The 15,000-nt window shown below is 41.8% G+C and overlaps 1 protein-coding gene across 37 annotated transcripts in view; it reads right to left on the bottom strand.

The window, feature by feature from the left end:
• The window catches only part of LOC126980361 (muscle calcium channel subunit alpha-1-like), a 261,653-nt gene that overhangs the window by 98,492 nt on the left and 148,161 nt on the right, over window positions 1-15,000 (bottom strand). For 32 of the 37 annotated variants that reach the window (XM_050830186.1, XM_050830184.1, XM_050830154.1 and 29 more), the window contains one exon: window positions 4,986-5,185. In XM_050830186.1, coding sequence (XP_050686143.1) covers window positions 4,986-5,087 — 102 coding nt within the window. In that variant the 5' untranslated portion in view covers window positions 5,088-5,185. The remainder of the gene's footprint in view (window positions 1-4,985; window positions 5,186-15,000) is intronic. The other 5 variants (XM_050830163.1, XM_050830179.1, XM_050830188.1 and 2 more) reach the window with 1 other exon arrangement.

Raw genomic sequence — 15,000 nt, 5'->3', positions numbered from 1 at the left:
AGAGGCAGAGGAGAGAGAGATAAGGAGAGAAGGGAGGAAAGGAGTGAATGGGAGAGAGATAAGGGAGTGTGTGTTTCAGAGGAAGGAAGGAAGGAAGGAAGGAAGGAAGGAAGGAAGAGGGGAAGAGGGAGGGAGAGAGAGGGAAGGGAGGGGATTGTATGTAAAAGGGATAAAAGGGAGAGGAGGAATGTTAAATAAAAGAGGAGAGAGAGAGAGAGAGAGAGAGAGAGAGAGAGAGAGAGAGAGAGAGAGAGAGAGAGAGAGAGAGAGAGAGAGAGAGAGAGAGAGAGAGAGAGAGAGAGAGAGAGAGAGAGAGAGAGAGAGAGGTGGAAAAAGCGTGTGGAGAGTGAGAGAGAGAAAGAGAGAGAAAGGGAGGGAGGTTTGGAGAGGGGAGGAAGGGGTGGATAAAAGAAAAAAAAAAGACGGAGAAGTGAGAGAAAGGGAGGGAGGGATGGGGGTGGGTGGGTGGGGGGGGGAGAAAAATAGCAGATTAAATCACTGATAACAAGTTGGGTGTTCACTTTTCTTCGTTCTAAGTTGAGTGATCAATCTCTGCTGCTTCTTCCTCCTACTGAGAGACGTGGCAGACTGAACGAAGGTGAGCGAAAGAAGATGGGAATGACTACACTAGGTCTGTTTCTTTTTATTTCAATTCGGCCACTGACTTATTTGTAATGGTTGGCGCGCGGTAGGAGCAGTAGTCGTAGTAGCAGAGGTTGTGGTAGCAGTAGTCGTAGTCGTAGTAGTAGTAGTAGTAGTAGTGGTAGTTAGTAACAGTAGTAGTGGTGGTAGTTATGGAGTTCAAATGTTGTGGTGGTAGTAATGGCCACAGTAGTAGTAGTAGTAGTAGTAGTAGTAGTATAAGTAGTAGTAGTAGTATAAGTAGTAGTAGTAGTAGTAGTAGTAGTAGTAGTAGTAAATGTGAAAGTGGGTATCGTAGTAGTAAGTGTTGCTGGTCGAAATATAGTAGTAGTAGTAGTAGTTACGCCAACCATTACACAGTACCTCAACTACAACAATTTATTAAAGGGTAAAAAATCCAACAACAATTAACAAAAAAAAAATCATCGTTAATACTCAAAATCAACTACTAATATTTATACCTCAAAAAAGTATAGTATATAGACCACATATAAAAAAAACACATTAAAAAAACATCTCTATTTAACTCCATTTCTCATCTTAAGACTCAAATCTCAAAAGGTAGTAGTACAAAAGTTATCACATGGAGAGAGATTACAAAGAGTTGGTGCTTCTATAGAACTACAAATACTGCTACGACACCAAGACACCAATCCCACAGCGCCTCTACAGCATGGCCATCACCACTACGGTCACTACAACAGCTAAGGCGGCGGCGTAAGGAACGAAACCATCTTCTTAGGCAAGCGTAGCAAGCATAAAAAAAAGTAGCGATGCGATAATGGTAACAGTGATGGTAATAATGGTGATAGGAGTAATACTAATAATAATAAGAGTAGTGACACTGAGCATAGTTGTTGTTGTTTATGTACAGAAAGACATCAAATTAGGGAACCAGAAGACGAGTAGCCTTTGTACAGGTGTTGGATGTGTGTTTGTTTTGTTTTTCTTCTTATATTTAGTTAGTCGGTTGTTTTGGGTGATTTATTTGTTCACTTATCTATGAATTTATCTATTTAATTATGTATTCATTCATTCATTTTTTGCAGTTTTAAGGAAAATATTTAGAACTTCAGTCGTTAAACTTACTTGACGTATTTCGAATGTCATCCTTTCATTACCGTCATTTTTGCTTCACTATTATCTGTTAACCTTTCTCACGTAGAGCGTTTTATTCCTCCCAGTTTGCTTCAGACGAAAAGTCAATCACAACATTTTAGCCAATCAGAATTCATCATTATCCGAGTAAACGGTCCAATAAGAGTTCGTGCCTGTGAATGGTGACCTGGCAACGGGACCACATGCACGCCGCTAAGCTTTCATGTCTGAGGGGAGATGAAAATTGTGTAGACAGTTTTGCTTCCATTTTAGAACAAGATGGAACTCGAGGCCACGCACTCATGAAATGATTTGAAATGAATTTGAAAAAGAGAAAACGAATGTTGTTATAGGTATTGAATGTGAATAATTTATGCGACTATGTGAAAAAAAGACAAGTTGAATACACCGAGCTGATTGAAAGGTAAACCGAATTACGGATAACTTAACACTATTGTAATAATAATAATAATAATAATAATAATAATAATAATAATAATAATAATAATAATAATAATAATAATAATAATAATAATAGTAATAATAATAGTAATAATGATAACTTCGTTCGTGAGATACGCATAATTTATCAAGAAAATCATTTCGTATAAAAATATATGAATGAAACTTATCGATGCCAGACTGGGAGGAAGGAGTTAAAAGGACCGCATTAAAATGACGCGTAGAGAGAGAGAAAAAAAAATCAGCTAAGTAAGTAGTCAAGTACGTACACACATGTGCATTTTGCGTGAGTGCGTATCTGTGTATGAACTTTTTGCGTGTGTGAGTACGTGTGTAAGTGTGTAAAACATTGACCAAAAACAGCGAAGTAGAGGAGGGCATGGGCGAGGTTAACAGTACACTGCATGACAACCAGCGAGGGGGGGGGGGGAGAGGAGGAGGAGGATCCCACAAAAAGAGGGTTGGAATCCATCACAAGGGGCGGGATCCAAAAGTGACAACATTTCCAAAGCGGGAGTACAGATCCAAAAGAGGGAGATTCGACCCACCTTGTAGTGAGCCGCTCAGATCCTACGGTGGAGCTACGCAAACACTGGAATCACTATGAGAGTCACTACGCAAAGCTAAGGTGGTGCAGGAACAATGTATGAATAAATAAACGATAAAAACATAGGGAAAAAAAGGGAGAGAGTTGGTGGGGAACATGTAGTGAGTGATGGCAACTATGTGTGTGAGTGTGTTTGTTTGTTCCCTTACTCTAGATTTGTTTCGTTTATGTTTTTTTTTCTTGCTTTTCTTTATTTATTTATCATCTTTACTGTTTGGTTGAGATTTGTTTTTCTTTGTGTGTATAGATATATGTGGGGAATACGGGCTCTGTGTGTGTGTGTGTGTGTGTGTGTGTGTGTGTGTGTGTGTGTGTGTGTGTGTGTGTGTTTGTGCGAGTTTGAACTGCCAACCACACGCTCTCTCTTAACCACACACACACACACACACACACACACACACACGGATCTGTCGCCCGTTTCCCCATCATCAAAAAAATAATAAAAACAAAAGCTCTCTCTAAAGTTATGAAGAAAAAAAAAAGGTGATGGTGATATTTTTTACATCTACATGAAGGCAAAAGGAAAAGTAAGGGATCGCTATAATGAACGCCGCTGCAAAAGACGACAATCCACTCCTCCCGTTAAAGTAGCTCACTCGCCTCGTCTCTAATTAAGCGAATGACGTCATCAGAGCCGGGCGCCGTGATTGGTGGAGGTTACATTTAGGCCGCGGCTGATTGGCTGACGTAGGAGAGCTATTTGGTACTAATCATTGAGTGTTGCTATTTTTGTTGTCCGCGCTGTGATTTATTTTTGTGCCGGACAGACAGACAGACAGACAGACAGACAATGAAAAAACAGAGACGGGAAAGTTTTGCTGAATTACGTACATGAATTCGATTTTAAAAGTTTACTTCTTCATAATTTCTAACTTTAACTAATAACAATAAAAATAATAATAGTTGTTGTAGAGATTTTTGTTGTGCTTTATATATCGTGGAAACTACTTGTGCAGATACTATTAAACTATTATTATTATTATTATTATTATTATTGCTATTATTATCACTGTCGTCATTATTATTGTTTCCCTTCTCTCTTATTTGGCAATTTCGGTGCAACTAAAAAAAATAATTGTGATCCCTTACTGTTCCCTTTCGGTGGATGAGAGAGAGAGAGAGAGAGAGAGAGAGAGAGAGAGAGAGAGAGAGAGAGAGAGAGAGAGAGAGAGAGAGAGAGAGAGAGAGAGAGAGAGAGAGAGAGAGAGAGAGAGAGAGAGAGAGAGAGAGAGAGAGAGAGAGAGAGAGAAACAGAAACAGAGAACGAAATCGAGAAACAGAGGCACAGAAAAAGAAACAGAGAAACAGAGAAAGAAACAGAAAAACAGAGAAAGAAACAGAAACAGAGAGAAACAGAGAAAAAGAGAAAGAAACAGAAAGAGAAAGAAACAGAGAGGCACAGAAAAAGAGAAACAGAAACAGGCACAGAAAAAGAGAAAGAAACAGAAACAGAGAGAAACAGAGAAACAGAAAGAAACAGAGAGAAACAGAAACAGAGAAAGAAACAGATAGAAACATAAACAGAGAGAAACAGAAACAGAGAGAAACAGAAAAACAAGGAGAAACAGAGAAACGAGGAGAAACAGAGAGAAACAGAGAGAAACAAGGAGAAACAGAGAGAAACAAGGAGAAACAGAGATAAACAGAGAAACAGAGAGAAACAGAAAAACAAGGAGAAACAGAGAAACAAGGAGAAACAGAGAAACAAGGAGAAACAGAGAGAAACAAGGAGAAACAGAGATAAACAGAGAAACAGAGAGAAACAGAGAAACAAGGAGAAACGGAGAGAGACAGAGAAACAAGAAGAAACAGAGAGAAACAGAGAAATAAGGAGAAACAGAGAGAAACAAGGAGAAACAGAGAGAAACAGAGAAACAAGGAGAAACAGGGAGAAACAAGGAGAAACAGGGAGAAACAAGGAGAAACAGAGAGAAACAGAAACAGAAAAACAGAGACAGAGAGAAACAGAGAAAGCGAGAGAAACACTGAAATAAACAGAGAAACAGAGATAAACAGACAAAAAAACAGAGAAACAGAGAAGCAGAAAGAGAAACAGAGAAACAGAGAGAAACAGAGAAACAGAAAGAAACGGAGAGAGAAAGTGAGACAGAGAGACAGGTAGACAGAGTGATGGCGGGTGAGGGCGTGAGGGTGAGGGCGACACATAGCATCATGCCTCGTGCGTGGGAGCCTCGGCAGTGGGGGGCCCAGCAGGGGCGGGCACGTCTGCGGGCTGAGGGGGGGCGGCGGAGGCACCATCTACCTGGCCCTGCGTCATGGAGGTGGCCCCGCTTAACGCCGCCTGCCACGCCGACGAGAGCGGTCTGTCACCCCCCGCAGCGGAGGCCGACCCAAGGGACGCCCCGACCTCGCCACCTGCGGGAGAGAGAGAAGAGATGGTTAGGACACTGAGGGAGGGAGAAGAGGTGGTTAGCACACTGAGGGAGAAAGAAAAGAGGTGGTAATGACACTGAGGGAGAGACAGAAGAGATGGTTAGGACACTGAGGGAGGGAGAAGAGGTGGTTAGCACACTGAGGGAGAAAGAGAAGAGGTGGTAATGACACTGAGGGAGAGACAGAAGAGATGGTTAGGACACTGAGGGAGGGAGAGGGAGGGAAAGGAGGGAGGGACAACAGGGGAGGATAGAGAAAAGTTACCTCGCCACCTGCAGGAGAGAGAGAGGAGATGGTTAGGACACTGAGGGAGGAGGAGAGGGACGGAAAGGCGGGCGGGACAACAGGGGAGGATAGAGAAAAGTTACCTCACCACCTGCAGGAGAGAGAGAGGAGATGGTTAGGACACTGAGGGAGGGAGGGAGAGGGAAGGAAAGGAGGGAGGGACAACAGGGGAGGATAGAGAAAAGTTACCTCGCCACCTGCAGGAGAGAGAGAGGAGATGGTTAGGACACTGAGGGAGGGAGGGAGAGGGAAGGAAAGGAGGGAGGGACAACAGGGGAGGATAGAGAAAAGTTACCTCGCCACCTGCAGGAGAGAGAGAAGAGATGGTTAGGACACTGAGGGAGGGAGGGAGAGGGAGGGAAAGGAGGGAGGGACAACAGGGGAGGATAGAGAAAAGTTACCTCACCACCTGCAGGAGAGAGAAGAGGTGGTTAGGACACTGGAAGGAAGGAGGGAGACGGGGAGTAAATGGGGAGACGAGGGAGAGAATGATGATGGGAGGAAGAGCAGTTGTAAAGAGAAGAGAGAAGAGGTGGTTAGCAGACTGGAGGGAAGGAGGGAGAGGGAGAGTAAGAGGGGTAAAGGGTGAGAGGAGGGAGAGCCTACACCACACAACTGTACACTCCAACTGTCTTTCCTATTCCCCACCTGTACCTCACCACTAACCCGCTTCCTCTTCGTACTATACCCTTGATTAAAAAAAGAAAAAAAAAAGAAGAGCAGTTGTAAAGAATGGTTACTTCGCCACCTGAGAGAGAGAAGAGGTGGTTAGCAGACCGGAGGGAAGGAGGGAGTGGGGAGGAAAGGGGGAGAGGAGGGAGAGAATGATGATGGAAAGGAAAACAGGTGTAAAGAGAGGTTACTTCGCTACCTGAAAGAGAGAAGAGGGTGGTTAGCAGACTAGAGAAGGAGGGATGGAGAGGAGAGGAAAGGGGGAGAGGAGGGAGAGAATGATGATGGGAGGGAGAAAAGGAAAGAGGCTTGTTAGCATAGTGGAGGATAGGGAGAGAGGGAGGGAGTAAGGCAGAGGGGAGGGAGGAAGGGAAAGGAGGGAGAATATGTGTAGATAAAGAAAAGTTACCTCGCCACCTGCAGAAGAGAAGAGGCTTGTTAGAATACTGGAAGAGAGGGAAGGGAGTAAGGGAGAGGGAGAGAGGAAAGGAAGGAAGGGAGAACAGGTATAGATAAAGAAAGTAACTACACCACTTGCATAAGGAGTGAGATGGGGATGACCAACATAGTGAAGGAGAAGAAGGGAGGGAGGGAGAGAAGGAGGAAGAGAAGGAAAGTTGGAAAGTTTCGTTCAGTCGGCGCAACATCTGTGGTCATATGCCGGAGAGAGACAGAAGGGGAAGGAAGGGAAGCCGAGTGTGCTAACCACTGCACCACGAAGCCCTCAAGGAAGAGGAGGGATGTGGAGGGAGAACACCTGCATAAGAAGAGAGAATAGGATACTTAACATACTGAAGGAAAGGGATGAAAGGGAAAGGGGGGAAGGAGAAAACAGGTGTGAACAAAGGTTAGAACGGCACGACTTTACCTCCTGAAGAAGAGAAGCTCCTGAAGGTAACATGATAGAATATTGGAGGAGAGTGGGAGGGAGGGAGCAAGGGAGAGAGAGAGAGGGTGGGAAGACAAGTGTGGATAAAGAATCGTTACTTTGCCACCTGCAGGGGAGAAAGAAGAGGCTGCTTAACATATTGGAAGGAGGGAAGGAGGATGGGAGGAGGGGGAGAAGAACAGGTTTAGATAAAGGAAAGCTGGAACGACCTGACTTTGCCGCCTCCTGAAGAAAAGATGCCGAAGATGATGTGTGAAGAGAAAGAAGGAAGGGAAGGGAGAGGAAGGGAGGGAGGAAAGAGAAGGAAAATAAAAAGAGAAGGAAGGAAGGAAAGGGAGAGGGAGGGAGGAAAGAGAAGGAAAATAAAGAGAAGGAAGGAAGGAAAGGGAGAGGATGGGAGGGAGGAAAGAGAGGGAGAATATAGAGACGAGAAGGAAGGAAGGAAGGAAAGGGAGAGGAAGGGAGGGAGGAAAGAGAAGGAAAATAAAAAAGAATAGAAGGAAGGAAGGAAAGGGAGAGGGAGGGAGGGAGGAAAGAGAGGGAGAATATAAAGTCGAGAAGGAAGGAAGGAAGAGAAGGAAGGAAGGAAGGAAAGGGAGAGGAAGGGAGGGAGGAAAGAGAGGGAGAATATAGAGACGAGAAGGAAGGAAGGAAGGAAAGAGAGGGAGGAGAGAGAAGGAAAATAAAAAGAAGAGAAGGAAGGCAGGAAAGGGAGAGGAAGGGAGGGAGGAATGAAAAAGGAAATAAAGAGAAGAAAAGGAAGGAGGGAAAGGAAGAGGAAGGGAGGAAGGAAAGAGAAGGAAAATAAAAAGAAGAGAAGGAAGGAAGGAAATAAAAGGAAAATAAAAAGAAGAAAAGAAAGGAAGGAAAGGAAGAGGAAGGGAGGAAGGAAAGAGAAGGAAAACAAAAAGAAGAGAAGGAAGGAAAGAAAAGGAAAATAAAAAGAAGAGGAAGGAAGAAAAGGGAGAGGGAGGGAGGGAGGAAAAAGAGTGAAAATAAAAAAGACGAGAAAGGAAGAGTGAAAATATTATATGAAAAGAGAATGGGAGGGAGGGAAGAGAGGGAGAATAAAGGGAATGAGAGAAAGGTACGGAGTGAGAATAGAGTGAAACAAGAGAGAGAGAGAGAGAGAGAGAGAGAGAGAGAGAGAGAGAGAGAGAGAGAGAGAGAGAGAGAGAGAGAGAGAGAGAGAGAGAGAGAGAGAGAGAGAGAGAGAGAGAGAGAGAGAGAGAGAGAGAGAGAGAGAGAAATGAAGAAGAAAGATGTAAGGAAAAGGGAAGGGGCGAGGAGGTGGAGTAGGAGGAACAGGAGGAGGAGGAGGAGGAGGAGGAGGAGGCGGTGAAGGAAAGTGCAAAGATGAAGAAAAATGACCAACAGGAAAGAGTAGACGGGTAGGAAAGGCGAGGAATGGAGGAAGAAGAGGAAGAGGAAGACAGATGACGGATGGGAGGCGCAGGGAGGGAAGAAAAGAAAAGGGAGAGGAAAGAATGACGAAGGGGGAGGAAGCGTACGGGCATGTTTAAGGGTGAATAAAAGGGAAGGGAGGGAAAAAAAAGGGGAGAAGGGAGGAGAGAAAAGTCTATGGAGTGTGAATCAGAGCGTATGAGCTGAAAGGAAGGGAGGAGGAGGAGGAGGAGGAGGAGGAGGAGGAGGAGGAGGAGGAGGTAGTGAAACGGAAGGAGATGGGCAGGAGGAGGCGAAGAAAGGGGAGGAGGAAAGAAAGTGAGAATGATGATGATGATGATGAGGAGGAGGAGGAGGAGAAGGAGGAAGAGGAGGTAGTCGAACGGAAGGAGATGGGCAGGAGGAGGCAAAGAAAGAGGAGGAGGAGGAGGAGGAGGAAAGAAAAAGAATAAGAGGAAAGAAAGGGAAGTGGAGGAGTGGAAGGAGATAGACAGAAGGAGGAGGCAGCGAAGGAGGAGGAGGAAGAAGAGTAAGAAGAGATATATGAAAATAAGAGAAACAGTAGGAAGACGAGGAGGAGGAGGAGGAGGAGGAGGAGGAGGAGGAGGAGAGAGGCAGCTGATGTATATTTCTGACGCAAGTAGAAGTAAGAATAGGAGAAGGAGGAGAAAATACGAGGAAAGAAAAAGAGATAGAGGAGGAGGAGAAGGAGGAGGAGGAGGAGGAGGAGGAGGAGGAGGAGGACCAGGAATAGAAGTAGGAGAATAAGAGGAAAGAAGAGGAGCGAGAGAAGACTAAGAATAGAAGTAGGAGAAGAAGAAGAAAAAAAGGAGATAGAAGAGGAGAAACAGACATAGAAATAGGATGATAAGAATAAAGAAAAGGAGAAAGAGAAGGAGGAGGAGGAATAGAATAAGAGGGAATGCGAAAAAAGGAGGTAGAGGAGGAAAACCAGAAATAGAAGAACAAGAAAGAAAAGGAGGAAGAGGAGGAGGAGGAATAGAATAAGAGGGAATGCAAAGAAAGAAGAATAAAAGGAGGAAGACCAGGAATAGAAGAGAATGTAAAGAGAGAACACAGGGGAAGAGAACCAGAAATAGAAGAGAAAACGAAAATAGAATAGACAGAGAGGGAGGACCAGAAATAGAAGAGGGAATATGGAGGAAGAGGAGGAAAAGGAGGAGAGACACAGAGGGGCAGCACTTGTATATTTCTGACAAAAGGAGGAATAAGACAAGGAGAAGAGAGAAGAAGAAAAGAGCAGCTGTATATTTCTGACAAAAGGAGGAATAAGAACAGGAGAAGAGAGAAGAATGAAAAGGAGTAAGAGGAGGAGAAGGACACGAAAGAGAGGAGGAAGAAGAGTGGCAGGAGGCGTATATTTCTGACACAAGGGACGCAGAGGAAAATATTCGTGGCTCTGGAAGAAAGGTGATAAAAAAGAACATTAGGAAGGAGAAATACGAGATGACGACACATTAATACAAAAAAAAAAATGGATGGAGGGGAGACTGACGTAATCCACCAGACATCCATTCATGAATACACGAACACACGGAAAAAAATAACGAAAGAAGAGATGAAATAACAGATGACAAATACATAAATACGGAAAAAAATGGATGTAGGGTAGACTGACGTAATTTATCAGACACCCATATACGGACGAATACACGAACACACGAAAAAAAAATGAACGAAAGAAGAGATAAAAATAACAGATGACAAATACATTAATACAAAGAAAAAAATGGATCGAGGGTAGACTGACGTAATTCACTATAGTCATACACGAATGAATAGACGAACACGCTAAAAATAAACGAAAGAAAAATTCATTATGGGTTTACTAATGAGAAATATGAGACGAAAATACATTAATACAAAAAGAAAAATGGAGGGAGGGTAGACTGACGTAATTCACTATAGTCATACACGAATGAATAGACGAACACGCTAAAAAATAAACGAAAAAAAAATTCATTATGGGTTTACTAATGAGAAATATGAGACGAAAATACATTAATACAAAAAGAAAAATGGAGGGAGGGTAGATTGACGTAAAAAAACAGACACCGGTACACGAATACACGAACACACGGAAAAAAATAACGAAAGAGGAGATGAAATAATACATGACAAATACATTAATACAAAAAAAAAAAATGGATGGAGGGTAGACTGACTTAATAAACCAGACGGCCATACACGCACGGATACACGAACACACTAAGATATAAACGAAAAAACAAAACAAAAAAACAATGCATCGTGGGTTATCATACTGTATAGATTTGCCGCTAAGTCGATAGTCAATAACCAATGGAGCGCAGACTGACGTAATTTACCAGACGGTCATACACGCACGGATACACGAAACACACTAAGATAAAAAAAAAAAAAAAAAAATACATCGTGGGTTATCATACTGTATAGATTTGCCGCTAAGTCGATAATCAATAACCAATGGAGCGCAGACTGACGTAATTTACCAGACAGACAGACACACACACGAATACACGAACACACTAAGATATAAACGAAAAAAATAACACATCGTGGGTTATCATACTGTATAGATTTGTTGCTAAGTCGATAATCAATAACCACAATACCAAAGCAAAACAAAGATAGATAGATAGATAGATAGGTAGATACGCTGAGAGATAGATAGAGAGATAGACAGATATATAGATAGACAAGTAGATAGATACATTGGAAGCTACATAGATACGATGATAAAAAACAATAAAAACGTTGATAGATTAAGACATACGACGATAGATAATGACATACGCTTTCTTTCTTACGTTATCTATCGTTTTTCTTACTCTTACGATTCTTCTTCCATTAGCAAAAATTAAAAAAATAATACAATGACACTATTTATCTAGACATATCAATTCATACTCTAACATTATTATTATTATTTTTCTTCCTTTCATTATTTTTTCTTCTACTAGTTAGAGAAAAGAGAAAAAAATACAATAACACTTTTTCTAGACGTATTATTTAACTATATTCTTCTACATTATCACTATCATTTTTCTTACTATCATTATTATTACATTATCATTATTTTTCTTACTATTATTATTATTATTATTATTATTATTATTATTATTATTATTATTTTCGTATTACCTACAGATAAAAGAGATACGATTACAATTACTTCATTTTTCCACGTATGTCTCTTTCTATCAAAACGTTTATGCTTGTCTGTCTATCATTTCCAGCTTATCTACTTCCTTTTTATTGTTTTTTTCTTGCTATTAATATATTTCTTTTATAATCTAATCTGAAATAACAAACAGTAACGATTTCTCTATTTTTCCTCGTATGTCTTTATCTATCAATTCGGTTTTTTTATTTGTTTATCTACGTTTGTTTACTATTCGCTCCCTTTATTTACCTCTCCAAGTCTATTCCTCTGTTCGCCCATTTTCCTGATCTCCTTTCCTTCCTATTCCTCTCCTCCTCAATCATCCCCTTTACTTTCCTCTCACCATTTCTCTTTCGTTCAGTTTCTTCCTCCTCCATATCTTTCCTCATATTTTATTTCTTCCTCCTTCCTCCTCTTATTTGTCTATTCACGTTTGTTCTTTCTATCGATCAGTACGTTTTTCTTTTATTTGTTTATTCACATTTCTCTTTATCATTCAATACGTTTACATTTGTTTATTTATGTTTGTTTCTTATCTATCAACGTTCCTATTTCTTTATCTATCTATCTATTTATCTATCTATCTATTTATCTATCTGTCTATCTATCTATCAATCAGCGTATGTCATTATCTATCGTCGTATGTCTTAATCTATCAACGTTTTTATTGTTTTTTTTTTTATCATCGTATCTATGCAGCTTCCAATGTATCTATCAATCTACTTATCTATCTATATATCTGTCCATCTCTCTGTCTATCTCTGAGTATCTATCTATCTATCTATCTATCGGCATGTCTTTATCTATCACCGTATGTCTCTCATCTATCAACGAGTTTCTATTTGTTTGTCTATCTATCTATCTGTCTCCGTTTAGCCAGCTTTGTTTTGGTCGCAATAGAGAGTTCGCGAGACTTGTTTTACAAAGTTTGCAGCGTCGCGGATTGGAGTCAAGTGGCGTGCGGGCTAGTCAGCGAGCCTTGACTTGATCCCGGCCTCAAAACACGTGTGCTCTGTCTGTGTGTGTGTGTGTGTGTGTGTGTGTGTGTGTGTGTGTGTGTGTGTTTACCTTACGGGTGTGATGGAGGGAGATAGAAGGAAAAGGTGATATTTTTAGACAAACTGGTAATTCTCTCTCTCTCTCTCTCTCAGTCAGTCAAGCAATCAGTTAGTCAGTAAGGCAACGAATCAATGAAGTTTCTTATAGTTAATCAGTAAAGACAAAACATATCAGTCAGTCCTCAATCAGTCAATCAATAAGTCAATCAATCAGTAAGGGTCAGTAAGCCAAGGAATCTAATATATTTTTTTTTACAGTAAAGGAAGAAGCTCAAGGGCACAAAAAAAGATGAAAACTAAAAAAAAAAAGCCACAAAAGAAGGAGGAAAAGGAAGGTTTAGGAGGAAAAGGAGAGGACTAAGAGGAATGGATAAAAGGAAGGGAAGAAGAGGAGGAGGAGGAGGAGGAGGGGGAAAAAAAAGGAGAGGAAAGTAAGAGGAATGGAAAAAAGGAAGAGAAGACGAGGAGGGAATGGGGGGAAGAGAAAGAGGAAGGAGAGGAGAGTAAGAACAATGAATAAAAGAAAGAGAAGAAGAGGACGGGATGGAGGGAAGAGGAAAGAGGAAGGAAAGGAAAGTAAGAGGAACAGATAAACGTAAGAGAAAAGGAGGAGATAAAAAAAAGAGAAATGGATGAAAGGATGAGAAGAAGAGGAGGGGATGAAGGGAAGAGGGAAGATGAAGGAAAGGAAAATAAGAGGAATAGATAAAGGAAGAGATGAGAATAAGATTGAATAAAGAAAAGGAAGAGAAAGAAAACCACACCAATCACACGTAAAGGAATTGATAAAGAGGAACAGAAGAAGGGGAAAGGAGGAAGAGGAAGAAGAGGAAAGTAAGAGGAAAAGATAAAGGAAGAAAGAGGAGAATAAGAATGAATAAAGAAAGACATACACAACCAAACCAGTTACTCCCACCACGCAAAGAAGCAGGACATACAACACTATACACCATAAACAGGCCGCGAGGGGGACAGAGAGGGAGTCATAAATCCCCTCAATAGATGGCGCCACCTAAAGTGTAAACAAACAGCCTGACGGATAAATGGGTTACAAATATTTAGCGGGGAATTGGATTGCTTGTTTTGGGACCCTTAATCGCTTAGTTGGTTGGCGTGTGTTGTTGAGGGAGAATATATATATACGAGAGAGAGAGAGAGAGAGAGAGAGAGAGCAACCATTACAGAGATTAGAGGGGTTAGAGAGAATATTGACACGTAGAAGTTAGAGTTAAGGTAGATATGTCTCACCGCAGTCTCTCTCTCTCTCATGCTTTTTCCATCCATTCCCTCCAGTTTTCTCCCCTCTCTCTCCATCTCTCTCACTTCCCTTCCCTTTCTTCTCCTTACTGTCTTTTTATTCTGTCCATTCCTCTTACTTTCCTCTTCTTCCTCTTCCCCCTCCCTTCCCTACCTGTTCCTCTTACTTTCCTTCCTTACCTCTTCCCTTTTCACTTCCATCCCTTTTCTTCCTCCGTCTTACTGTCCTCTCTCTCTTTATCCATTCCTCTTACTTTCCTCCTTTCTCTCCTATCCGTTCCTTTCCTCCTCTCTCTCTCCTATTCCTTCCTTTCCTCCCCCTTACTGTCCTCTCTTCCTTTACCCATTCCTCTTACTTTACTCCCGTCCCTCCCCCCTTTCTTTCCCTTCTCTTGCGACATCCATTTTCTCCCCTCCTTCCTCCCCTTCTCTCCCTCCTACTCCTTTCTTTCCTTCACGTTACTGTACTCTCTTCCTTAATCCATCACTCTTACTCTTCCTCCTTCTTCTTCCTCCATCTGTCATGACTCCACTTCCTCCACCTCAATTTTCTCCATTCCCTATCTACTCTCTTTATTTCCCTTTCCTTCTTCTTCCATTCCCTTCCTTCTAGTCACTTTCCTCCCTTTTCTTCTTTTCATTATCCCTCTTTCCCTTCTTCCTTCTCTTCCCTCCCTTGCTTGCTTTTCCTCTTACTTTCATATCCATTCCTTCTTTTCCATTTCATTCTTTCGTTAGTCTTTTCTTCCTCACTTTACTTCGCTTCCTTTATCAACCTCCTATTCTTCATTCCTTCATTCACTCATTTTTGTATGCTCCTCTCATTCCCCTTCTTCCCCTTTATAAACCCCTTTTCTTTCCTCACATCCTTTCTCTTTCCTTCAGTTCCTTCCTCCTCCCTATCTTTCCACTCATACTTTATTTCATTCTCCTTTCTCTTCCGCCCTTGTTTTCATCTCTCTTATCTCCCGTTTCCCATTTTTTATCCCTAACCTTATCAGCCTTTCCTCCCCCTCTTCCCTCTCCTTTCCCTCCTCTTCTCTCCTTCCCTCATCATCATTTCCTT

The sequence above is a fragment of the Eriocheir sinensis genome, chromosome 44, assembly GCF_024679095.1.
Source record: "Eriocheir sinensis breed Jianghai 21 chromosome 44, ASM2467909v1, whole genome shotgun sequence".
NCBI lineage: Eukaryota > Metazoa > Arthropoda > Malacostraca > Decapoda > Varunidae > Eriocheir > Eriocheir sinensis.
This window is presented reverse-complemented; position numbering and strand designations above follow the sequence as displayed.